This window comes from Amia ocellicauda, chromosome 22 (assembly GCF_036373705.1).
Source record: "Amia ocellicauda isolate fAmiCal2 chromosome 22, fAmiCal2.hap1, whole genome shotgun sequence".
Classification (NCBI taxonomy): Eukaryota; Metazoa; Chordata; class Actinopteri; order Amiiformes; family Amiidae; genus Amia; species Amia ocellicauda.
This window is the reverse complement of record NC_089871.1, coordinates 4,912,552-4,938,968: the sequence shown is the minus strand read 5'-3', so window position 1 is coordinate 4,938,968 and position 26,417 is coordinate 4,912,552. Positions and strand designations below refer to the sequence as shown.

General features: G+C 42.2%; 1 protein-coding gene across 6 annotated transcripts in view; it reads left to right on the top strand.

Annotated features, from left to right (window-relative positions):
• bcas3 (BCAS3 microtubule associated cell migration factor) overlaps positions 1 to 26,417 on the top strand; it is a 218,228-nt gene that overhangs the window by 71,103 nt on the left and 120,708 nt on the right. For 4 of the 6 annotated variants that reach the window (XM_066695157.1, XM_066695159.1, XM_066695156.1 and 1 more), the window contains 7 exons: positions 2,648 to 2,692; positions 8,538 to 8,662; positions 8,805 to 8,970; positions 9,359 to 9,459; positions 14,075 to 14,175; positions 17,363 to 17,559; positions 17,667 to 17,764. In XM_066695157.1, the coding sequence (XP_066551254.1) occupies positions 2,648 to 2,692; positions 8,538 to 8,662; positions 8,805 to 8,970; positions 9,359 to 9,459; positions 14,075 to 14,175; positions 17,363 to 17,559; positions 17,667 to 17,764 (833 nt within the window). The remainder of the gene's footprint in view (positions 1 to 2,647; positions 2,693 to 8,537; positions 8,663 to 8,804; positions 8,971 to 9,358; positions 9,460 to 14,074; positions 14,176 to 17,362; positions 17,560 to 17,666; positions 17,765 to 26,417) is intronic. The other 2 variants (XM_066695160.1, XM_066695158.1) reach the window with 1 other exon arrangement.

Genomic DNA, 26,417 nt, shown 5'->3' with positions numbered 1-26,417 from the left:
TGCCTTGAAATGAGTATGTTTACAAAAACATCTCTTTATAGAGAAAATTAATGAATTAATTAAATCTGAATAAACTCCCAGAATAGTCCCGTATATTTATTTAATAATAATAATAATAATAATAATAACAATAATAATAATTATTGATAAAGCCCTCTGCTTTAAAGCTGTGGTGTATATCAGGGAAACACAATTAAATATGTTTTCTTTATCCACACAAACTTCAGTGTAGTGGATGGTCCTGATTTCAATATTTTTTCAGGGGGACCTATGTCAGTAATTCACTCGGGACTGGGATTTTTGTAATCCAGAAAGCTTGGCAAAATCACAAGTGCATTTTGTGTGCTGGGAGTGGAGTAAACTGCTTGTAGTGCCAGTGCAACCTCTTGGCTGCTGTTGTCATTGTCAAACTTTTTTTTCCCTTCTTGTGCAAGCTTCCAAAAGCACTTAATTCATCAGCACTAAATTAAGCTTTAAAAAAAGTTTATTAATAACATTTAAAAAAATGGAAAAGGAAATCAACATTAAATAATTTTTCACTAATGCAAATAAAGTATATAGACATATTCAGGGGAGTTCAGAGTAATTCTTTTGACCCTGCAGATGCGTGTGCAGATTAGTATAATACACAAAATGATCGGCTTTTAAGTCATTGTCTCATGAGGATGAATGAAACATGACAATTGTTTTGAGAGCCTGCTTTATGGCCATTTGAGGGAGAGGTTATTGTTATCTGCTAAGCAGATAGTGAATTAATTTGTCATTGATAAAGACAAATTCGCTGCAGTCTTAAAAGAAAATAAGATCGGTAGTTTTTTTAGGGTAGAAGTTTGATTTTACTTACATTGATTTTTAAAACCAGTGCTTTTCTCCGATTGGAGTCAGCGTGATTGAAGTCAGCGTGTTACTTGTGATTCACATGCATTACCTTGAGTGACACCGATCTTCCCCCTGTTGATATCGAGTGTTCTTCTGTTTCATCAATACGTCAGTGTTTGCGTCGCTCTCTCGAATCGACTGAGCCTTAAATAAAGTCCTTGTATCATTGTGCCCCTTGTCCAGTTCCCTGCTCTATGGGTTGAGCCTCTTCCTGTTTATTAATTAGACCCACAAACACTTCCCTCTGTTAAATTGTCTTGTTAGTGGAAACTTTGTTTTCTCTCCCCCCCCGCCTCTTTCAACTGCCTTTCATTTCTCTCTTTCCTCGTCTTCCAATCTCCTCTATTCTGCTCTGCTGCTGGAATCGGCTCCCTGCTTTTGTCCCTCCATCGCTCACCGTAAGTTGGAAGCTAGCCAAACCGGTGAATCTATGCACTGCCCTCTTTATTTGCGTAGCTCTTTCTAGGGATGTTTTGCAGAGCCGACGTTCGAGTGATGGACAATAGAAAAAACCTGCTGTGGCATTAAATCCTTCTTTAAGGCCACGCCACGGTTACGGTTTCCGAAGCTGCAGCTCCACAATTTCCATTTCGAAAAGCTATTTCTTATGTGATATAATCTTTTTGGATAATCCAGCGTTTCACTTTTTAAAAATTAGTCGGGCATTGAATTAAACTGCCGGTTAATCCCTACCATGGCAGTGTGGATAACCTAGTTAAGAATACACACTTCCCTTAATGCATATTTTCAGACCTACTGTATGAACCGCACTGGAGCCAGTTTCGCTGCTGCTGAACAAGCCCCGTCTCTGGGACTTTCATATGCAAAGTAGTTTTGGACCTGGACAGCAAAAACCAGGTGCTCCTCTCAAAAAAGACACTTCTGGGTATGTTGCATGAACAAGTAATTAAACACAACCAATTTGTGGGGGGCACAAGTCTTTGAAAAACAGTGTGTTTAGTGTTTCTGAATTAGTTTTCCTGTTTTCCTGGAAGGCTAGAGTTTCGGCTCATCTTCTGTTATTACCATGGGTACAATGTAATTTTCTGTAAACTGTTTATATATCTGTCACTATCTTTGAACATGCAGGGTAAACACAGGAATACTCTCCCGCTTTTAATAGCTGTTTGAAATCTCCCCCCCAGCTTAAGCAAGAAATAAAACAAGAAAGCAGAAAAGTCTGTGCAGTTATACTGGCGTTGAGTCCCTGTTTGAACTCTGCAGAAATGTAAAAGGGAGGAGGAACTGGAAGTGAATAACCAACACAATCAAAGATGTTAAACAGCAGTGCTGCCCGAGCTGACTACCCTGACTTTGATCACCAGCTATTTTTGTTCTGTTTCATTATATCTGAAAAAGCCCACACCTGCGATACTCGCCAGCTTTGCCTGTTTTTAAATGCATATGGATATGAATGTGGCTCTTTTTAAGTTAAAGGAGCATCGTGTATACATATAATCCAAACACTCTGAGTTCTCGTAAACATCTGTTTAGGGACAAGAGCATAGAGATTTTTTAGTCTCTGTCTTCTGCTTTTGATTTTGATGGGGGGAAAAAATACAAAGAAAATGTTTAGGTTCTGAAATAACTATAACTGGGTCTTCGGAGAGCCTTCCTAGACACAGATGTGAAGTTTGTTTCTCCTCCTTTGTGTGTTGCACAGCTATGCAGACGTGTATGAATGTAATATTTTGCCTGTTTCCCCACAAAAGACTTGATAATAATGGTTTTTCCATCTATTTCTGTGTATCTCTCTCCCTTCATGAAGACCCTACCTCTTTGGGGCAGGATGTTTTTCCATTAAAACTCCATGGTGAGTTTCCAGTTCACTCCCAGCATGCCTTGCTTTGTACTCGCTTCAGCAAACGACTGCATCCTTTTATTTTATTGTTTATGGTACACTATATATTTGTGTCGTCAGTCCTGGCTAGTTTCAGCTTTCATGCATCACAGAATGAAAACCATGGGAATGTGTTGTTGTTGTGGTTATTTAATTATTACATTTTCATCTTTTTTTTTTTGTGTGCATTTTTTATTTTTAAAGCACAATTTTGGTGAGCCTTAGCTTTCCAAAATTCTTCCCTAGAAAAATAAGAAAAATCACACTGGGAACACTGTAGCTGAAGGTACTCAAAACATATTTTTTAGTTAAAGAATTCACTGACCTGCTTTTTTAGTTTATAGGAGTAACTGATGAAACTTCTGTGTAAATGAGTTAGTGTTTTTAAACACTTCCACTGACATTGATCTTAATAGTGTGAAAAGGACACCTAGTTCGTTGTTTACTTTGAGTCTTTTTTTGGTACGGCTTGTGACCCAGAAGTGACAGGCCAACTTTAAAATTAAAAGACATAGCTTAAGGACATGAGGAGTTTAGAAGCAGTGCTTTTCTGTGCTTGTCTGTCTTGTGGTTTATTTGAACGCACTGCTCCAAATGAATGGGTTCTCTCATACTGTATTTGCCTTGTCCTTGCTGAAGTACAAATGCTGTTTATTTAAAAATAACATCTTTGTGCTCAGATTCACGTTGTTTTCATTATGATTTTATAGCCCATGGTGACATTTTGGCAGTGTTATTGAAATGTGTGGTGTGTGTAACATATCTCGGATTGCACACAGCACTTTCTGTCCGTTATGCTCATACTATGTGTAATGTGGGTACAGAGATCCATCTTTGCTCTTTAATTTAATGTGACAATTTTATAATCTAATTGCTTAATTAGCATAATGAAAAGCATGGCTCTATATCTAAAAAAAGAAATACATCAATCTGCAGATGGATTAGATGAAATCACAAAAGAGGACATTTGAATTCCATTCTGTTAGCTGCTGTTGATTTAAAGGAAGGGAAACATTTTCTTTGGGATTTTGATGACATAAAATAACTGTTATTTTAATTTTTAATTGCGAGGTAATGAATCTCAGCGTTAACGATAATAAAATAATTCACAGATTAGTTTGTTTAGAACTAAAACAAAAAAAAAACTGCGGATGTCTGGTATGGAACAAATATGTCAATTCTGGGTCTCAGAGGTGCTGTTACATTAGTGCCGAACATAAAGTAGATGGAGGAAATCCCTGTCTCCAGTAGGATCCCCAGTTCATTAAAAGAGTTAAGGTTATCTTCTGTCTATGCTGCATTATGTGACTGTCTGTGACATTAAAATAACAATTAGAGAGATAGATGAGGTATACTATACTCTTTATACAGTAAGTGCAGCTTTCAACACAGGAAGTCAGTGTGGATGGCAGCTTGGTGCAGATCTTGTGTCAAGCACATCTTAAGCCCCTTTCCCATCAGCCATCCTCTGCAACCTATTGCGTTCATTGCCAGTGTGTGTGGGGTTTCTCTCTGGTTGTTTTTTTCTTTCCTTTTCTTTTTTTTTCCTCTTGGCATGCCCAAACCATGAAACCAAACATTTCAGACAACATATTGCTTTCACGGAAGACATTAAGCATATTCTTAGAAAAGAGATCTGAAGGAGTCAGCCTCTTTCATTACTCTAGAGGGTGATGTTAAGTTTCTTGCTGTGCAGTCTTGTGAAATAAGATGCTTACAAGCTTTTAAAAGAAATCCCATTATGACAGAATCACTTAAGTATAAATGATAGAGTACTTCAGTTAAATGAACTTTTCTTCTGACTTTCTTGTCATGAGTTCCTTGTGTTGATTCTTTCACAGTACAAAATGAAGTGCATGTGGAGACTTCGTCCTATGAGAGGCTGGCCCGTAGCCCTCCTTTTCTTCTTTTCCTTTTTCCTTTTTTCATCACAGAAAGCATCTATACTTTCATTTTAAACAGACTTAACTTCCGAGAACAAACTAACCTCACAGCCCAAGGTCTTTTTTTTTTTTTTTTTTTACACCTTCTCTTATTTTTTCCAGAATAATTGTAGAATAACCACGTCAGCACGCACACATTCAGATGACAATACTGCTCCCTGCTTTATACCAAAACACACATGGTGGTGTGGTGAGAGGATGTCTGGGCTATTTTGCAATTCCCTCAGCACAGGATAATGTCCAATCATTTGGGGCTTAACTATTTCTGATATATATATATGAGTTTTGGTGGATCCTTCACAGTTCTGGATTATAGCAATTTGTGTGTTTGTGATAATTGTTTGTTTTTATGTCTTACTATTGCTGCATTTCAAAATGGTAAGTATTACGCTATAGTATAGTGTATCCCAAGGTTAGCTTTTTTCTTTCTTCTTTTTTTTGGAAAGCCGTTATAAAATAATAAATTAGAAGGCTATCCGCAGAATGAAGTATTTTGACCGTTCTTTAATACCTCCTGATTACTTGATCTATATTAACCATATGCTGAGTAACTTTGCCATGGCCATGAGTCATATGATTATTGCTATTTCTGTTGCTGGAGACTTGACAGAAACGTATTTGTTTACTTCAAACTTTCAAAATAAATAAAGCCTGCTGCTTCCCAAATGGCGCCTCGTATTCGGCGTGCTTATAATGTTCAAGGACTTTGATGGTGGACATTTCAAATTGAATTATGTCTTGGAGGAAAAGCCATTAGCTCAGTCAAGAGCCTTCATTTGTAAAATTAAAAGTGGAAATGACATACAAGTTGCACTCGTTTACGAGTTCGGCAAATAGTGTTGCCTCTGGGTAAATGTGCGTATGAGAGCTGGCGACAAAAGTTGTAAAGAAACAGTTAGATAATTAAAAGCAGTTTTGCAAGACTTAGGGAAATTGGCTGCTCTTACTGTACTTGTATACTTGTGATTACATTTTTGTAAGTCCCTCTTGTTGCCTAGACTTAACAGATAAACAGTTCCCTCCTACATAGGCAGACTGCAGGCGGGGAGGTAGTGGTCAGGGGAGGACTTTCCTCCACAGCAGTGTGAACACAACATTAACACAAATTCTTCTTCTCAAGATTTCATTTCTGAGCCCCTGAGGAAAGCTGGAGCAGGGAGGGGGTCCAGCACTTTTAAACATTTTAAACCTCCTTAAAATCGGTAATCCGTTGTTTAGAAACGTCTGCCAAAATTTTGGGAAATGACAGTAACAGCTCAGCCTCCTCAGTAGGTGTCATGAGGAGAGCCATGCGGGGTTATCGATAGTCACACACCCCGGCCAGCCACCTCAGACCCCCTCTTCTGCTCATGTCGGCACGGAGCCGCGCTTCCCCCCAGAATCCCTTGAGCGTTGGGGGACTCAGTGTGTTACTCTCAGAGCAGAAGGTGTGGGTGAGCGGCGAGGCAGGCCGAATCTGTTGCGCATTATATCCCCCCCCCCCCCCCACGTGCTTGGATTACATTGCATATGTGGTTTTGCACACTAATTTGAAGTTGGACTCTCCAGTTCATATATTTGATAAAATACTATATTTACGTTATTTGAGTATAATATATTTTCTTCTGTCCAAAACCAACACCAGTTTTTTTTTTTCTTTTCTATTCTAATGCCACACAGATCAGTGTGTGTCGTTGAAGCTCTGTGTCAATCTGAGATATTATTGAAATTAATGTTAACCTCTTCTGGAACTAGAATTCTGTTTCCTGTATTATTGAAACCAGCTGACCGCAAGCTTTGAGGCTTAACATTACAAACCAAGGGTCCATTAGTAATTTACAGATTAAATATATCTAAAAAGGCTGAGACTCCACCTGACTCCCACACAATAAACCTGGTAATCCCATTCAATTTCCCAAAAGCCTCAAACTGCTTTTATATCACTGTAGGTTTATACTCCCTTTTCAATACCCTTTTTTGTTTTTGGCTGAACTTTCTTTCTTGGAATATGCACAGGTGTAGTTGTTGACATGAAGAATACACTAAATTTGGGTGGAATTAATAAGACTTTGTATTATATATGCATACCTATATAAGTGTATATATTTTACACATACGAGATTCTTCATATCTCTGAAAGGAGGCGACCTGCTGAGGGCCTCAGTGAGTTTGAATGCACTCTTTCTCGACTCACAACTATCTTTCAATCTCAGACATTGTACCACTCCAATATTTGGTTATTCAACTTTCTGTCTTTCCAACACTAATAAATACAAGCTGATAAATTTACTTGGGTTTGCACCAACATCCTTCAAACGGTGTCGGCTTAACAAAGACAAATTGAATTCATTTCACGTTCTGGGAGTAATTTACGAGTTGCTGACAGTTTAAAGGGAAGCCAAAGAGTAAGAGTTCAGCTGAGCAACAGGTCATTCTCCAGCGATTAGTGTCCCGTTCCGAGCCGCGGTGGAGCTGCAGGTTTAGTCATTCAAGCGTTCACAGTCCAAACGCAGGCCATTAAAAACTATTGCAATGACTAACGTATGCTGTGTGTATATATGGCTGGCTACAGAATTACCTTTTAAAAAAAAGTTGCATATGGTAACTCATTTTTAAAACCGTTTGCAGATTAATTAAGTAAAAAAAATTCAAAAAAGTTTTTCCTAAACAGTTGAAATACCTGAGTGAAAGCTGTAGGAGGATTTTAAAATGTTAGCAGGCTTTACAGATGCAGGTTTAGGGTGAGATTGTGTACTTCCTGGATCCACATGCAGTAATTTATCATTTTTATTAAAAATCTTGAGACAAGTGTCTCGTACCTCCGCAGCAAATCTTTGTGTCGTACGACATTCAAAGCTTCAAACCCAGTTTCACGGCTGAAACATTATCACGGGTCCTCCAGTTGGGGTTGGTTATGCGCGGGACAATAATACGACCGCGCTACTGTTCTGAGATGACTTCCATATGTGGCCCTATCACAGCAAAGAACGGTTCCTGTATTATGTTTAATAAAAAATGCTTTTGACATGCATAATAATTCACTTCCTCCCCGTTTAAATGTTCAATATGTTACTGACGGAGATGTAGATAGAGCAGTGTTCATGACAGAGGCTAGAGGCTTGGAGAGGCTGATGTCCTCTCAATAGTATTGGTTTAGTGTGTCTGCTGATGCTGTGAAGAAGATATTGACACCCTGTCCACTCTGAGACTCTGTAACAAGCAGGACTGTCTTGTGACAAATTTTATGATGGAGGGTGAAAAGCATTTACCCATGAAGCTTTGCCACCTAATGACATCTGTTGACTTACGATACAAAGCTTCAAAGTTGATGCAACAGACAGATATTTTTAGACTTAAATGTAATGGACATTAAGACGCACTGTATTATATAGTGTTCGGAAACACTTTCAATTTTGATTGTATGAGTCACGAGAATCTGATCAATGATTTTCTGTGTATTCCAAAGCCAGTAGCTGTAAATGTGAAACACACCTTTAATGAACATTCATGTTTTTTTGTTCTTTCCTTTTATTAATGTTTTCTTACATATTACATTAAAAGACATCTTTGTTAAGACTTTTCTGATGCTTTTGTACATCGTTTGCATGAAGCTTTTTCTTCTAAAGCACTTTTGTTTGTTTAAAGATTTAATGTAATACTGTGTCAAAGTTTTTCTTTTTTTGCAATTTTCTTGAAACTCATCGTCTCTTGCAGCTCGTAGGAGTCAGTGACCTTAAATTTTCTTTATTAAAATGAGTGAAACAAGTTCTCTGCTGCATGTGAAATGATGGCCTTGATAAACCCGAACCCAGGCCCATCACAGTTAATTGTCTACTTTGTTAGTGTCAGTGTCTCTTTCAAGATTGCTAATAACATCTTCTCTTTCTTTTTTAAAGCAAAGCCAAACCCGCTCCCCAGATTTCACCCAGCAAGTCCTCGGGAGGGGAGTTCTGCGTGGCGGCCATCTTTGCATCATCACGGTCCTGGTTCATCACCAACCCCAACCTGAAGAGAGAGAAAGGTGTGTCTGTTGACAGTGTCCACTGCCCTTACCGTGGATGAATGCATTGCCATAAAGAATAGTGTACTAAGCAGGAGGAAGCAGAATATCATTAAGGTTTGGACCAGGCAGAATGACCCATACTTCTGTCTCCTGTCCTCAGATCAGTCCAAGCAGTCCATAGTAGAGTCCCTCTACATCCTCAGTTGTTACGGTAATCTGGTGGAGCATGTGCTGGAGCCCCGTCCAATCAGCACGGCCCAGAAGATCAGTGATGACACGCCCCTGGAGCTCAACACCTGTCCCCGCGCCAGCTGGACCCTGGCCAGGTACGTCCCGTCCCGTCCCGGCACGACCAGTGTCTTCCAGCAGCGACCGGCTGCCCTTTCTCACCGACACACATCAGGGGAATCTGTGGGACACTCGATCCAGTTGCACATAATGGCAGCACAGTTATTATTTTATGGCATTTATTCTTAACTTTTGTGTTTTTTGTTTTCTTGTTTGTATGTTACTAAAAATCATACTTGGTGTATTAATAATACCAATCAACAGCTATCTCAAGTGTCTAAGGATCTATCCGAGGAGGTTGTAAGAAAATTGAAAAGAACCAAGAAAGAATGAGTCGAGTCCACATCTAATGCTGCACTCATTCTCAATGCAGAGGGCTTTTTGATATGCCTTTCCTAAATTGATTTCCGTGTTTGTTTTTTGTAGGACACCGCAATGGAATGAACTTCAACCGCCGTTCAACACAAACCACCCCTTGCTGCTCGCCTCCGACTCGGTGCAGTACTACCAATACCTCCTCGCTAGCTGTAAGTGCTGGACTTCGCCGTCTCCGCCTCTACCAGGAGAGTGCATCAGAGCATGTCCTGCTGATTTATAATGTTTATTCTCCGTGGGAGATTGTTTTTAACATGTTATTGGTGCCACATGCTGTGTAGGACCCTTTCGGCCGTGGAGCTGCTGTTCCCTCCTCTCAAACAAGAAAAAAAGAGAGAGAATTCGTTTTTTGAGTTAGTGTCGACTGAAATTAACTGAATTAAATATCTTAACTAGTAACTTGAAAGAGGGCCTTGTCACTTTTTAAACAGTAACTCATAGAGATATTGAATTAACTTAGCATCCATAGTGTGATCTTGCACAGCTTTACACTAATGTAGTCCAATAATAAGTCCCAAAAAGACAGAACTAGGTAATTTAAAGCTAGCCTGCTCAGACGTGGCCAAGACGTGATTCTAGCTTTATGATAGATAACAAACATACATCAGTAATTAGCTCTTTGAATCCTGCAGGCCAGACATTAATTTATTCTTTTCCACTAAATTCCAAATGCTCAGGGTGTAACGGGTAAGATATTTTCCTGAATTAGTTATAATAGCCTTCTATGTGTCAGAGCCATGAAGCCTCTCGGTGTGATAGAGGTCAGAGTTATGCAGTGTGCACAGAGAAAAGATGTTAACAAGGAGAGCAATTAAATAATGAGAGTTCAGGGTTTTAACATTTATATCCAATTAAGGCCGGGGAAACAGATTCGCCAACTATGTCCTAATATAATTTAGTGGCACAAATTATCATCATACTGTGAAGAAATCAAGGTCAGGATGTGTGTTAATGTGCAATAGTCACTAGTGCTGCAATTATTCACTACTAAATATATCATTATCATCATCAGCAGCAGATCCACTGCTATATATACACATAACTAAATCTGTGGTATCTCCTCTGAAGGCTTGTTTGAACCGATTCACCACAGTCAGACATACTGGTGATACACGGCGATACGAAGGCACCACACCTCACTCCATGTGAAGATTGGTCACTCAAAGAAATAAGTTTGAGCAGGAGATGTAACTTAAAGAAAGCAGAATACAATGAGGCAAACAGACCGGTGCATAAAGGGCTCCCAGTGCGGAGAAGAAGCGCCACATGGGAAACAAAGGTGAAGTGTCAGGTGAAAGCTGCAGAGAAGTGACCTGTCTTCGGTCGGGTTTCAGGACAATGCGCGGGTTGTTGCCCCTCTGACAGTGATGGCTGCACAGATCAAAAGTGAGGCTCTGATAGCGAGGGATGACCTTTATTACACAGTCGCTTACTCTCCGTTGGAGAACTCGCACAGATTTCCAGGTTCTTACTGTCTCGGCAAACAACCGATTGAGGATCGGTCCGGGGAAGAAACCGGAGAAAACGCTGCATACAATCCACAAAAGTGCGCAAACATCTGCTGGAAGACTGTGTGTGTGTGTTTGTTAGGGGGGGACCGTTTGCTGTTAGAGGCAGAGAAGAAATGCTTTTGGGAAACGGCTTGATTGACAGAGGACGTCTGCCACTCCATATTGGATGACCCAGGCGATTAAAAATGCAGCATGTGGACAAGGGGGTCAGGGGAGCTGGAGCCTATTGGGCCGCTGATAAAAGCAGCCGTGGCGCCACTTCATGGTCACTATCTCCACCTGTCTATCTGCCCAGGGCTGTCCTTGCACATCCCCAGAACGGCGGCTGGAAAGCTCACGTGCTGATCAGGGAGAATATCTATAGATACGACGACTCTGATTCCTCCTGCTGATAGCACTGGCCCTGTTGTGAATCTCTCTCTCTCCTATCTTTGCCATTATTCAAACAAATGCAGCTGTACCTTGATTGGGATCTGTTAAAACCAAGTGGCAGTTTTCTCACCAGTTTAATATTTCTGTATTTATCTGAAAGGTGTGAATGAGCATATGTTTAGTCCTTTTTATGAAGCTGATATAATGCAGGGCTCTGGTGTTTTTGTTTTGTTGTGGTTTGATTCATGTTAGTTTACAGAAATGGTTTGTTTTCATTTTGAAGAACGATTCCTTAGCATTATCGTTCACTACTTCACGGCGCATTTTTAAACGCACTGCACACCACACTAATGAAGGAGGAAAACAAAAAACTATTTAAGTATCTCGCTCACTTGTTTGTTGAGACACTTCCTACAAGCCACGTGATGTGCCGGAGAGAGCAGCACTAAATAATTTACTCCCGCTTCCTTCGGCTGGCTCCTGTGTAAGCGAGTCTCTCGGCAGCCTGAGCCGTTCGGGCAGCCTGCACTCCTGCACTCTTGCGCTACCTGCTGCAGTCCGCTAATTGTTTAAAATGAACCTCAGGGGCCCATGTGATGATGATGGTGCGCCATCAGTTTTGTCAATACGGCTAATTGCTGTAACTAAGAAAGGGGGCTCGGCCGGTCAGCGGCGGGGGAGCCAGTCTACTGAGTCCGCAGTGAAAGATGCAGTGGCGCCGTTTCAGGGTCACTACAGGAAGCATCCTGTCAGGGTTAGAGCACTGTATGCTGACCACTGCACTGTGCTGCGTTTGGCAATTGTTTGTCTCCATTAAAACGGGGGGGTGTCTTTACCAAGTAGACCGCAGGGGTCTCTGTATTGCCCCCTTTTCCAGATAACATCAGCAGCTTGGCAGGGCTGCTTATCCTTCAGATTCAAAGCACTCCGGCCCCTAGGTCACTCTCTCCATGCCCACAGTGCTTAGAGAGGAAGCTGGCGAGCAGGCAGCCATCTTTCTGCTGTAGCGTCCCAGTTTGTTGGAGATTTAGTTTTCTTTCTTGATTCCTGTGGCGTGAGAGTGGCGAACAAATGCAGTTGTCATGTGAGCAGTAAGTGGAACGAACGTTTTAATATTTTACACTTTTAACAGAATCAGGCCCTTGGAATTACTGACATTTTCTCTGTAACAGGGGATTTGACAACCAGTCCTCCTTTGATTAAAGGCCTTCAGGGAACCCAAAGCTGAAGTAATGGTCTTACAAATGGCAAATCTCTCGTGTATGTCGAGTGATTTACATTATAGGTGTTGTTTCCTGTGTCCCCTATCTTAAAGCACGCTGCTTCCGTGCACAAAGTGTCATTTTTCCTCTAGATATTCCACATATAATTTTCACTTCTTATTTAAGAGCTGCTATCCCACTGACAAATTATATACCTTTCTCAAGTTTTCCGCTGCAGAGTTCCGACTCGTCTTGTAAACATGTTTATCTAATTTGTCGGGGAAAAAGGTTAAATATTTGTTTTGAAGGCAAAGCTGTTCTGTGGTAGTGGCAGCCCTGCGAGTTTGCACTGTTCACTCCAGGCTGAAGTCTCTGTCCTGTCTGCAGTGCTGAAGCGAGGCCGCTCTCCATTTCTAGACCGCAATTGTCATTTGCATGTCCCACGTACCGAAGTGTATAATGATATATTGCATTTCTGTCTCCTCCGTCTTAAAAACGCATCTGATTTTTGGGTTATATTGTATGCATCAGCAGCTGCATTCATCCATTATACAGGGTGATCTCATCTACAGCTCTTAAAGCGGGCTGTGCTAATCTCCACGCCTCGTGTACACATGCACGGCTCCCCTGCTCTCTCACTTGAGCTAATTAAATACCTTACAACATTGTTGTTGTTTTTTTCTTTCACTCCTCTTGAATTTGAGATAAAAGAACAAAACCAACATATAATTTTAATGTGTTTGTCCTACTTCAATAGATGTTTGGTGATTTAAGTTTTTTTAAGGAGCAACACAATGCCATGTACTGAGAAAATTGTAAAGCTTATTTCATTGGCAAATACAGCACTTGGGCACCCTTGGCCAGTCGCTGTGTTCACAGCTGAAGTCGTGCTTGTAAACAGAATCCCTGTCTGTAATGCCTACATTGTTGTTTGCCCGAGACTCCCCTGGGCACGGGGATGTCCACTGTATAATCTTATGGGAGCCTGGGCCCATTCTTGTCGGGATGGCTAATGACAGCGCAGTGAAATACGATCCATGGAGTGACTGACTGTTAGAAAACTTAAATAATTAATTAGTGAGCAGCTATTGCACCCCAGGGTCAGGGAGCAAGGAGGGGCCTTGCTTGGGTTTAATAAGTAACACAGGCTGGCTTTGTTCTTTCTATTAGAGAACACATGAGAAATCAAAGTATCTCGCTATGCATGTCTCCCCTCCTGTTATTTACGGCATCACAATTAATTGTACCACTATTTGGAGACGGAGAGAGAAGAGAAAAAGCTGCTTGAAATTTGATAAAGACTTATAAATACATAACAGTGAGCCGGTATTATTAAAGTAAAGGTCATCACACCATTTTCAGCCTGGTGGGAATGCCTTGGTTGGGTTGGACCCCCTGGATGAAAAATCAGATGAGTTTTTAGGTGAAACCCCTCACATGCACCAGATGAAAACTTGACCACTTTGTTGCAGTTTCCCATATTAAAGAAATCTGCAGCAAAAGCATGTCATAGCCTTGAGGTGTGCAGAGAGATTTACTGATTCGGCACATTAGACTCCAAACTTAGCGCCTGATTATTCAAGCCTGCGAGAGCTCCATCTGTCTGCGCGGCCGCCTGTGCGGTGTGTGCCGGCTCTGCCGCTCTGCTGACAAACGCGCTCCCTGTCTCTGTTTGCCCACAGTGGTGCCGCCCGGAAGCCCCGGCCCCATCACGAGACACGAGTCGTACGACAGCCTGGCGTCGGACCACAGCGGGCAGGAGGATGAGGAGTGGCTCTCTCAGGTGAGTGTCAGGGAGGGTTACCACGTTATCCACAGGTTACATGTTTCATACATCAGTGCTGTCCTTTGTAAATGTATTGGGACTATATGTATTGGGTGTACTGCACCACCCGGAAATCTGAGAGCAGGCCCTCCTCCCAAACTGAGCAGCTGGGTAAGAAGGGCATCGGTCAGAGAAGACACTGACAGGACAAGGGCAACTCTGAAGGACCTACAGCGTTCCACAGCTGAGATGATATTTTAATGATTGCCGTCATCTCTTCCTGTTACCAACTTCCAGAAATCTGGCTTGTGACCCATCATGCTGAATTGTCAACATCAGATAAATAACCTTTTTAATTTTTTTTGGTAGCCTCCATAATAAACAAACATATGTCCCCTTTGTATTCTCTTCATAATATGGCTGACTTCCTCACTACAGGAACCTCCATCTATTTTGCTTTGCTTGGGGCTCTCACATGAATGGTTTCATTCACGCCCTTCTCTTACGATTATCTAGACTATAAAACACTAACATGCATTAGAATTTGGAGGGTTTTCCACTGAGCTAATTAGATTATACTCTCTGAGACAAAATTATAGATATCTGAATTAAAACCCAATTGAACAATACGTAATATGTCATATTTTCTAGACGTACAGTGCAGATCAGAGGACAAATTGTGATTGATGTCTTATGTTTGTCAAGCCACCTACACAAATTAACTGCTGCATAAAAATAAAATACAAAGTAATGTTTAATAGCGAACAGACAGTATGAGAATTAACACGTTCAAGATATTTTGACCTGCCTGTGCAGTATTAAACATGCTGTGCTAAAATGATTTATTAAAATGAACAAAACCCATATAATTGTGCAATATTCAAATGCTGTTTCATGATGTTTAACACATTATTGTCCAAAAGCATTGTATGCGTCGCAAAGAAAGTTTGAACGGTTTCAATAAAAAAACCTCAGAGAATCAATTACAATTTGTATCCACATTCTTAGGACTTACAGAGTTGAAGTGACGAATATGTGACATGACAGCTATTGGGTTAATACCGTATAAACCTTCTGGACATTTTTTTTTTAATAATCTATATAGGACATTACGTCTCTAACTTGCTATGTCAACAATAGACGCATTGCGTGAAACGGGCTGTCCTTCAGTCGGGTTTGTGTTGAGAATCTGTGTGTAATGCGTGCTGTCAGTGTGAAGTGGGTGCAATATGTCACTGCGAATATGACAGGAGGGTCGGGGGGAACATCTGGCCGTAGCCTGAATAAAAACTGCAGTGGCATCTGTTTATCTCTCGGCTCTGCAACACTGATGGTGTTAACTGCAAAAAACACAGCAATCCTCTTCTCTGGCCTAATTTACACAGCTGCGCGGTGGATGCGTCATGCAGCTCGATATTAAAAATGATAAGCTGTCATCCTGTTTTCTGGTTTTAATACTTTGCTGCAGATATACAAAAGGTTATTGCTTGCTGGAGCGATGATTTGTTTTTGTGGCTGCTGCTGTTTTCATTTTTCATCTATATATATTTTTTTTTGTGTGCGTGTGTGTGTCTGGTGTTGATGGCGTATACTATATAAAAAAAAGGTTGCTGTTTAAATTCAGTCTTTAAATATCATTGTACATGCCTGTTAAAGTAAATTTCTGCAGAGGTGTATGTGAAAAAGATGGACGAGAGGGAATATATGCATAAAGGGGGGCAAGCGAATGCCGCGTCCTGTTCATTTTGTTGGCATTAGCTCATTGATCGAAGGACCTCACCACGCTGCGTCTTGAAGAGTCCCAGGGAGTCGGCTCTCACGGCATGGCAGTTTATTGCAGCCCCCCCACCGCTCTTTGTGTAAACGTTAACATTTCTGGTCTAAAAAACAAACAGATTCTGGCTAATGGAGAAAAAACACCAACACGCAGACAAAGACATTTATAAACAATTAGAAGCAGTTTCCAGAATGTATCTGAACTTTGCCCCAGCGGATATTCCATCTTCCAAAGTCCCCAATTGTTCTCTACAAACACAACAGGCCAACCTTGAAATAAAACAAATATGTTCCCTATCCCCCAGTATAGAGTGACTGTAAATGCACGGAAAATGGGCTAGAGCTGAGAGGAGAGGCTCTTATCACATACAGTAAAGGGTATTTAATATATGGTCCTGGTCTTTGATTTTTGTATTTGCAGAAGGTGTAAGTATAGTAGGTCTATAAAACACATTGGCGTCAATTTGTCTGCTAGTATCTCCGTTCTGTGATTTTCACATTTCACTGCTCTGTCTTTGTCTGACGAGATTCAGATTTGCAGACGTGGCGCATTCATCTGCGATGATAAGGACCGGGCTTCCGATGGCGGCTTCGGAGCCAAAACTAGATGCGTTTTCCTTTTCCCGCCCACCTTGATTTCTACGCATAGTTCTGTTTTAAATGTTTGTTACAATGTGCCCAAAAAGAATGAAAAGAAAGAAAAGGTGGTGGGGGTGGAAGAGAAAGCATCTCTTCTGATGAACGGCAGAGATTGCATTGTAAGCTTTGTAACCTGCGCACTCAAATGCAGTACCAGCACATGAGCTGTGTTTACCCTGACTGTTCGGAAGCCTTGTGGTAATCAGCATGTTTTCTGAATCAGTGTATTCAGCGGCACTGACACAGCCGGCTCATTTCCACGCCGAAGTTCAAAGCCATTAAGGCAGCGCTGTGTGGCTGTGCAGTGGCAGCGCTCAGTCGGGAATTCCTCCGAGTCTTTAACCCCCAGACCTGATGGAAGCAGACCTGTGAATAACATGATCCCGCAGTGGTGTCTGTGCCTCTCGGAGTCGCTGTACCGAGCCTGCAGGGACTCACATTACCAATAAAGTACAGATCTGCGACACGGTCAACGAAGCTACACATCTGTCTTCCTCTCAGCTTGGCGAGCAGAGAGAAAAATAACACACACACACACACACACAAAACAAAAGACAAAGGAAGTCCCTTACCTCCCAGAAACGATATCTCTGCAATATGTAAACATTTTACAGAGAAGGAAAGAAAGAAGAGAAATGAAAAGATTTGACCTTTTGATGTTTTTTTTTTGGCTGCCTTTTCATGCTTGGAGTTTTGCCCTCCTCAATTAGGAGAATGACCCTCTTCCAAAAACAGGTCTACATTCATCTCTTTCTCACACTAATAGGTCTGGTTCTGATTGCCGTTGCAGGTGGAGATTGTGACCCACACCGGCCCACACCGGCGCCTCTGGATGGGCCCCCAGTTTCAGTTCAAGACCATCCATCCCTCGGGCCAGACCACCGTCATCTCCTCCAGCTCCTCTGTGCTGCAGTCCCAGGGCCCCAACGACGCCCAGCAGCCCCTGCTCGACTTCGACATGGACGACCTGGACCTGCACAGCCTCAGGTGAGCACCCCACCGTCACACCCTCTGGTACAGCATCCGGCCCGGCATGGCCCAGGAACCTGGAGCACGTCTCACTCATCTCTCATCTGTGTGTGTGTGTGTTGAAGGATCCAGCCCGTGCGCTCCGAGCCGGTCAGCATGCCCGGATCCTCACGCCTCACTACGGATCGCCGCGTCCAGTCCACGGTCATCGATGCTGGATCAGGTAGGAGAATTGCCAACACAGTTACACAAAACTGGAGTGTTCATCGACTGTTGGTTTGGGATGTAATGCACACATGACACAAAAAGCCCATCGTCCTATATATTTTTTTTTTCGTATTATTATGTCTCTTCATAATTCTGCAGTAAGTTAACTGATCTGTAATAATACATTTACTTAGTTAAACTGTTGTTGAGCCCACAGCAGAGATAATATAATTTGCCCACAATACTGGAAACTGATGCTAACTTACCGTCATAAACTATGGCTTTTCACTGTACAGCATACAAGAATTATGATTATAAACCTATTACGAATGGATAAATAGACTCCTTATTCCTGATCTCTGTCTCAGATTAAATTGATCCTATATTAAAGGGATTTTGTTAACCTATCTTTTATCTCATTTTCCTGTTGTTATGTTGGAATAATCCAATCAACTATGCTTACAGACTACGGAAAATACAGTTTCCGTATAAAATCCGTTACCATACCTACACCGAAATTTTGCTGGCCTTAAAGTAGGCGAATCTATTAGAAACAAATAATTATATAGATATATTTTAAACCACCTCCAAAAAAGACGACTGTCCGTGCTCATTGAAAATGCCTTATTTATTGGACGTCGAACAGCACAAATTAAATTCTGACGTCGTATCTCTGATTAAATATGCTTTTAGTTACACATGCTCTGACATTCCTTGTGTGCTGTGTTTTCAATTTGAAATCTTATTGATGTTTTAAATCGATTTCTATTTGATTTTTGTGTGCGTGATTAGATGTCTTGGTGCAGTTGGTTTACTGTAAATGTGTGTTAATTAATTGAGAGGACGGTGAACTTCCCGGCAAGGCTTGATGTTAAGATGTACAGACGAAAGAGTTGCACACGCAGCTTCGACGTAATTGACCTGCAGTACAGCGCGGTGTTTCGTTAGCGACTTTTACACTGCAGTCAGTCCAGTGACCTTTTTCTTTAATTTTAATTATTATTATATTATTATTATTATTATTATTATCATCATCCAACAAGACTATTGTCTGTCGTCGGTGTAAAGTGCAGCTGAGCATCCTTTAAGTGCTTAATTGCATTTACACTAACGGTGGCAAATGGGTGCGTTCACAGCTGCACTCTCTATATCACTGCGGCAGGTTTGAAGCAGCTTGCGTCTGCGTTGGAAAGCGGCCTCGTTAGGAAGGCCTTGCTCTGTTTGTTTTCCTTATTTTTCTCCCCCCTCTTTAAACCACACCATAAATTTTTATTACCTGGCTTGAACCAGGAAGCGATTCCCTGCCCAGGTCTGGAGCAGCCCCAGTGCTGCAGGAGTCTGCGCTGGCTTTTATGGGTTGATGCTTATCAGTCTGTGTGATTGCGCGCTGCTCAGAGTTATAACCACCGTGGCGCCTTGTCTTATCACAGCATATCGCTTTGTCTTACCTTCAAAAGAGTGCATGTGCCTGTTTATTTTGAGGATTATAACAGTTGATCTTGCAATATGTTTTACGGCTTGTTTCCTATTAGCAACAGCTGTAGTAGGAGGCACTGAGTAAGGACATACTGAGAGGACATCCATAATCATTGATACGCACTGCCTTTATGAAAGTGTCGGCACCTCCGATTGATTTAAGTGTTTCTGGAGCTACACAAACAAGCAGATATTTGTGAGTCTGCATGGAGGGCTTCTGTAATTGTGAACATTAACAGTTTGGAGAAGGAACTCAAAGTGCTGAAGGAATTGATTCCATAATGTAGCAGGAGGACCCAGAAATCATTACGGAAAGACACACTTGGTTGGGATATAGTGTGTGCTACAGATAGTCCCTGCTCAGAAGACTTATTTATGAAGTGGCGTATGCCCTGAGTCGGAAGAATATCCTCTTTGTTATTGCACTAAAGCACTTATTGCACCCCCCTTCGCTGAAGCAGTGGGTGGGTAGGAAGTGCAGGTCAGTGTCTCATGTTCAAAAAATCAATCCAACATGCCACACAAATTATCAATATTCCTATCAGGATCCGATCATCTCCCCGAGCCGCGTAGACTACACAGGGCTGTGTGTGGAGCAGAAAGCCGCGCGCCGTCTCCCCGGCTCGGGTAAACAAAGAGCAGCGCAGAATTCCTTTGAATTTTGTTTTGTTATGACTCAGTGAAAACACCCTGTCATTTGTTCTCTGGAAACACTTTCCACTCGGGATGTTTGTTATTCGCCGAGGTTATCAGGGGCTGGGGATCTCGGCGCGGCGATGCACGGAAGGTGCCGGCATCTTGTGGGTTTGCAGGCATGCCTTTGGGTCAGGAGCCCATGATGCCGGGATGTGTGTGCCATCCTGCAGCATCGTTTATCTTGTTTTTTTTAATACTGTAGCATAGGTGCGAGTCCCCAATTCCTCACCATTGTATGATAAGGTTAGCACTGCCATTAATCTGAGACACATTACTACTGTGTGCACAAAGTTGAGTGTATCTGATCCCTGACATTTACTCGCATGTTTTTCTACAAATTTGTGAAGGTTTGTAAGTAAAAGACACATTGGTGTAAGAAAAAACGAAAATAGGATTTGTGTAGTATTTTATGTGTGACGTGATCTATTGAACAGGGGGTCCTTCATTAGCAGTAAAAGCCACGATGGTCCACAGAGCTGGATTGTTGACAGATAATTTGCTTTTGAGCAAGTTTGTGTTCCTGTCTGAGATAATGTAATTTGTTGTTCTTTTTTGGAATGCCTGCATATTGGTTCACATAAAAAGGATCATGAGAAAAAGAGACAAAAAGACCAGTTATAATAAAATAAAAAAATCTGGATGCTCTCAACATTTCACTTGAGAAAAGAGATGAAAGATAGTGTTGTGCGTTAGATCTAAAGTCATCAAGGTGTGAAACGGTGCTCGGCCAGGGAAGCCAGAAACATTGGGGCCTCGGTCAGGTAGCCGTGCCTCGGGCCGTCGCTGACAGGGCTGAGTGGTCACTGGTTTCCTGTTACCGGCACGGTGAGGCCTGCGAGAAACCTGGCGTCTCCCAGACTTGAAAGGCCTGCGTGGCGGAGTGGAGCTGGCCGGGGCCGCAGAGCCCTCACAGGGACAGCAGTAATGGATACGGTCTGGAGACCCTGACCTGGGGCCTGTAATTACCTGCCGAGGATAAAGGCAGCTTGTTCCTGGAGATAGTGGTCACATTCAGTCCTGAAGAAGCTCGGCCGGGCAGGGTGGAGGCAGTCTCACTTGATCTCATCCACAATAAAGGGAGAGGATTTAAAAAAAATAATATCGGTCTGCTCCCGTGACCCCCAGACCCTCCCTTCCTACTTTCGGAGGGACACTGCCACCTGTTCTGAAAGAAAGAAAGTTTTCATCCCTGCTTTTTTTTTTTTTCCTTACCACAGCTAACTCCTTATTCTCCTCTTGACCTTAAGGCCTTCAGCAGGATGAAACAAAGGTGCGAGTTCAGTGCCTTTTGTTGAGTTTTTGGTTTTTCTGTCTATAGGTTCACAGGTCTGTGGAAATCCTCTACCGAAAGGTGCTTTTAAAATTGTATTTTTCTTTCCTATATGTATATTGTAGACTCCCAATATGTTTCCTCATTTATGCCTTGTACTGGCCAGCTGTTGTTCGGATTTTATAACGGCCAACTATTGTCTCAAAAGGGATGGAGACAACGCACATCCGTATTGCGAGACACGTGCGTTCCCAAGTCCTTCACATCTTTTTGACGCGTGAACCCGGAGCACTAGACTGCGGGGGCATTGATGTCAGCGGGAGGATGGACTCACAGCTCCCCGATAAAAAAACATCCATCCTAGTGAAAATCAGAGGCGTTTGTCGTGCTTAATAAAAGTGTAATTTTGACGTTGTTTCGACCCAGAAAGCGACTTTGGTAGTTTTGTGTGTACCAGCTGTGTCTGTGAGTCCTCTGCAGAGAGTTGACCTAACATGGATGTCCATCTGAGCTAGAGTCAAATCTGGAATGGATTAGTTTTATTTTTAATCCCAGATCATTAAGCTACTAACCACTGCATGAGCCGAGTAGTCACTTCTCGAAACTCAGCTGAACCCTTGTTACGCGCTCTGATTTCCAGTTCTGAAACCCAGTTCTGGGTGAGTTTCTATCTCTGCCGCTTTGTGAAGGTAAACCTGCCTTTTTGCTCTAGTTTTGGCGCACTGTAAATGCAATCAGCACACTCCGGCAACAGCTTAGATTTATTATTTTTCTGTAGAGCTTTTTTTTCCCTAAGGGCTTTTGGGAAAAAGTTTGAGTGGATTGCTTCAGCATATGTGCGAAGTAAGAATGTGCGCATCACGTTGCATGTAAAGATGGGACATTTGATGAAGTTAGTTATTTCAGATTCCTTTTTATGTAGTCATCTTATTTGATCTTCTCCCTCATTTTAATTTGATTGGGACAGTCTGGATGAATAGAGAGCTGATGGAAGCCTCTGTGTATCACAATGACAACATGTACAGCTAGTTTACTGAGCCCTTATTTACAAATCTCTGTAAACATCCTCACTCTGTGATAGTGGCTTTTACCGCCAGAGGCATGGTATGCAGAGCAGCTGCTGTTTAAAGCGATTGAATGGACACCGATGTGTTTGGCATCTGCCGCGCGTTCCCTGCGAAGGGCCCACCTCTGCGGAGCTGGCAGAGTGAGGCCCTGGCACTGGATCTGACCTCTGTATTGGTCAGCTGCAAGTGCAACAAAGACACAGTGTCTGAGTGACAGTCGCACCTCTGTGTAGATCGTTGACGGGGTTGAACGCTTACAAGTGTCCTCTGAATAATTGATTAAACGTCCAATCTCAAATCCTTCAAAATGAGGCAATAAAGAGATGTCAGGCACATGTCATTTTTTAAATGATTAAATAATATGTGATGCTGTTGAAAGTTATAGTTTTTTTAAGATGTTTGCTATTAAGCGATACTTAATTTCAGTGCCTGGGGTTTCTCAGAAAGAGATGTGTGGGTTTTAAAGGGTTCATTAAGCTGGGATGACTACAGGGCAGTGGAATGAATCAGTGTTCAAGAGTCCATCTCTGTGTTTGAAGTGCCTGCCCTTTGTGCGTCCTATCTGTCGGTGTTGTCACCCCGTGAACAATTAGCCTGAGAGCTGTGGGGGGCAGCAGTGGCCCGTGACGCCCAGGTGTGGGGGCTGGTTCTAGGGAGCCTGGGAGAGTGGGGACACCGGGGTTCACAGCTGCCGTGGGACTGGACACCAACAGCCCCAGCAGTGGGATGGCAACCTCGGGGGGGAGAAGTGTCGTCCTTTGACAAAATGCTTTTCATAGCTCAATTTATTGGATTTATCTAAATTGATTTGATACAGCGCTTCTGGCGGTGGCTTGAGAGAACCGTCAGGGAGCGCAGCTAGGAGCTGAGTGACTGACATGTCATGCGTGCTGGGCAGAGTCGGGATGACATTAAGCTCCTCTTTCCATGTGTGGCAGAGCATGTGTCGCAAGCTACCAACTCTCCCACCCCTTTTCACACTCCCTCGTTCCCATCAGAAACACAAGAGGTCTGCGTTTGTGCGAAAAAAACTCTCCCCAATCCAGAAAAGACTGAAATAAATAATTTAAACCCGACAAGAACTGTCTGCACTTACATTCCACACACATTCGCTGGGTTTGTCGGCTGACAGCGTATTTCCTCATTTGTCACACGTTGTGCTGTGATAATAAAGTGCTTTACATCAGGGCACATCACTAATACTGTTAAATTGAACAGGCATGATTTTATTTACCCGTGCTACGTGGCACATTTACACAAGTCTAGATGACATGGTAGGTCCAGAAGGAGAACGGCACCCTGGTTCTGCCAAGGCTACAATATCCAATTGTCTGCTCGGTTTGAAACAAAACAAAGGCCGTATTAGCCGGATAGCGCATAGTTTCTATCTGCCAAGTCTCACTGCTTTTGAAAACATGCACTCTCTTTTCCCCCATGTATTTGTGAGCCGGCGAGTTAAGTGACTTTTTTTATTACCTGCCGTGGCTGAATATGCGCCCGAGCTGTGACAGCGAACTGAGAGCTGGGTAGGTCAACTTGAAGCCGAGCATCAATTAAAACCAAGGAGCAAACTTTCAGAGAAATGGTGTCATTCGCAATGCTACATATGCTTCATGGTCTCTTGACAGGGAGCTTGACGCTAATGCAGCCTGACACTTTCTTGATATAGAAGACCATTATCCTACCTTTGTGGTATTAAACTACATCCCAGCTTGCATTCTTTTTCATAATATATTGATTGTGCTGCTGCAATGGAATTTTTTACACCTACAGGGAAGCTCTGGCTGTACAGAGCTTCACACAGTCATTAAAGCACTGGAGTGATGTGTTGACAGAGTTGTTAAATATGAATTGTGTATAAAAAAGAAAAAGAAAAGTAAGCTATCTGGTGCTGTGAAATTTTCCACTCTTCTCTTCCCAGTTGCTCGGGATCTTTGCTGTTTACAAATGAGGTGTTTACTATCAGTGTGTGTGCTTTCACTCCTGGTTATTTGTAATATGTTCCTACGCATGCTATTTATTTTGCATGATCGTATAAAATATTAAGTCTGGATTATACAATAAGGTTTCACAGACCTTGATTAGCACTAGTCTTAGACTCTTCCTGCAATAACACCGCATAGTTTGAGCTATAAATGACCTTATCTTTGCTCTTAACTGGACTATATTCTACTTTGCATCGGACAACACAGTGTTAAAAGAGAGGGGAAAAAAAGACTGATACTGCTCCTTGGCTCTCGGGAACCCCTTACCTGTACAGTCCGATTTGACTCCTTTCAGGTGGAACTCAGTGCAGCCTTTATCTTTTCATTATCACACACATAAAGAGCCTCTTGCCATCCTAAATTTTCCCAGGTGTGGGGTGGCAGCAGGTAATTTCCTGTGGCGTATTTGTGCAGATGAATTTCTGTGTTGGAAGATGATATCTGCTCACCTGGCTGCCGTGGTGACAGAGCGAGCCTTTGTTTATTCATTTATCAGGCAGATTAACCCTAATGAATACGCCTTCCTGGTAACAGATCCAGGTGACAATAGTGAGGTGAGGAGTGGGCAGCAACAAGGCAAAGTCTCCTTTCTTTCTTCACGTGGAAATAATGGCCACATTCACAGACGTGTGTTTCAAATCACCGGAGGAACGCCAAAAATGTCAGGCAGAAATTCCATTCAGCTTCCTTTCAATTGTCTAAAAGCACCGCAGTGGTCAGCAGCGCATTGTTTCTGATCCGCTGCTGCCTTAAATCACAGCTCCTCTACCCAGGATGTGCCTTACTTACTTAGGTTTTTATTTTATTTTATTATTTTTCAACAGTCATCACAGACCATGTGATATCACCCTCCAAAAGTCTGTTCATTTTAAATTTCAATAAACAGTTACTGTTTCGGTGCACATTGATGTTGGTAGGTGTTTGTAAAACGTTGCCCTGTGTGAGTTTTCCTCGTAACAGCCTTCTGTCACGTACAGTGCGTTGATCTCAAAATGCCAGCCAGCGGGCCTGAGCTCACTGTAATGTTATCAGTAGTAAAGGATGCGGAAATTACCACATTCTTTGCACACACAACTTAAGTAAGATCCATTAATTCGATGACAAGAGTGTGGGGCCAGATGTGAAAGTCACTCTGAATTGAATTTTTCCCAGATCTTATCATGATAATTTATACCTTATTCTCTGAATGGGGCTGGAAAACATCTTTCCTAGACCGTGTTAATGGACTCTCATAAGCATTGTTCTGTGTGAAAATATGACAAACGGACTCATTAGTATTCAGCAGCTTTTCTTGGACTTGAAATGGGCCTGTGTTTGGATTCCCCTCTCTTCTGTGCAGACTGCTATTAATTTGATTCAAACGTCTGAGTTTCCTCAGGGCAAAGGGCTGATGGCCAACTACACCAGAACTTTGAAATAGTTGTATATATTACCCCAAATAAGCACAGCATGAAAATGTGTTTATAATAAACAGACAGGATGCACATATGCACATCTTCAGCTGGAATGCTGAAAGACTGATGCCTTGTTGATGAAGGCTTAGATCCTAACACATTCCCGTGTTTATAGTTTAGAAACACACTTGTGGGGCTGTTACTTTCTGCCCCGCGTTGAGTTATATTTAACCACTTTACTGCTGAATTTAATTGCCACCGGAAGTAAAACATCTACAGGCTGTCATTACAAAAGGGAAATCCATGGTGTCACCTTCGCATCGCAAGCTATACATGCATTCATATCCATTTAAAAACAAAGTATCTCTCTCTCAGTGACGTGGGTTTAAATCCACGCACGTGTCCTTGGAAGCAGGGCCTGGGTATTTGGGTTATCGATGTGTGTGCAGTGATTACAGCGGGCAGCGTTGCTTATTTTGGGATAGCATCAGAAGCTAGCGTGTGGCTTATTTCCTTCAGCTGTCGCTCTGTTGCGGAAAATGGGTTAGCAGTCAACACTTGGTCTGTTCTCCGTAGACTCGTCAGGTTAGACAATGCCTTGGAAGTAGGGTGAACTCGAGCCCAGAGTTATATGACAGGTCCTGCGCAATTTCACTGCTTACAAAGCCGTGTATGAATTAATATACCCCCGCTGGGAACGCAAACACAGTTAATGTAATTATTCAGCAGCTTGCAAGCTAATTTGGGTAATACTTATGCAATAAATAAGTTAAAAAAATTA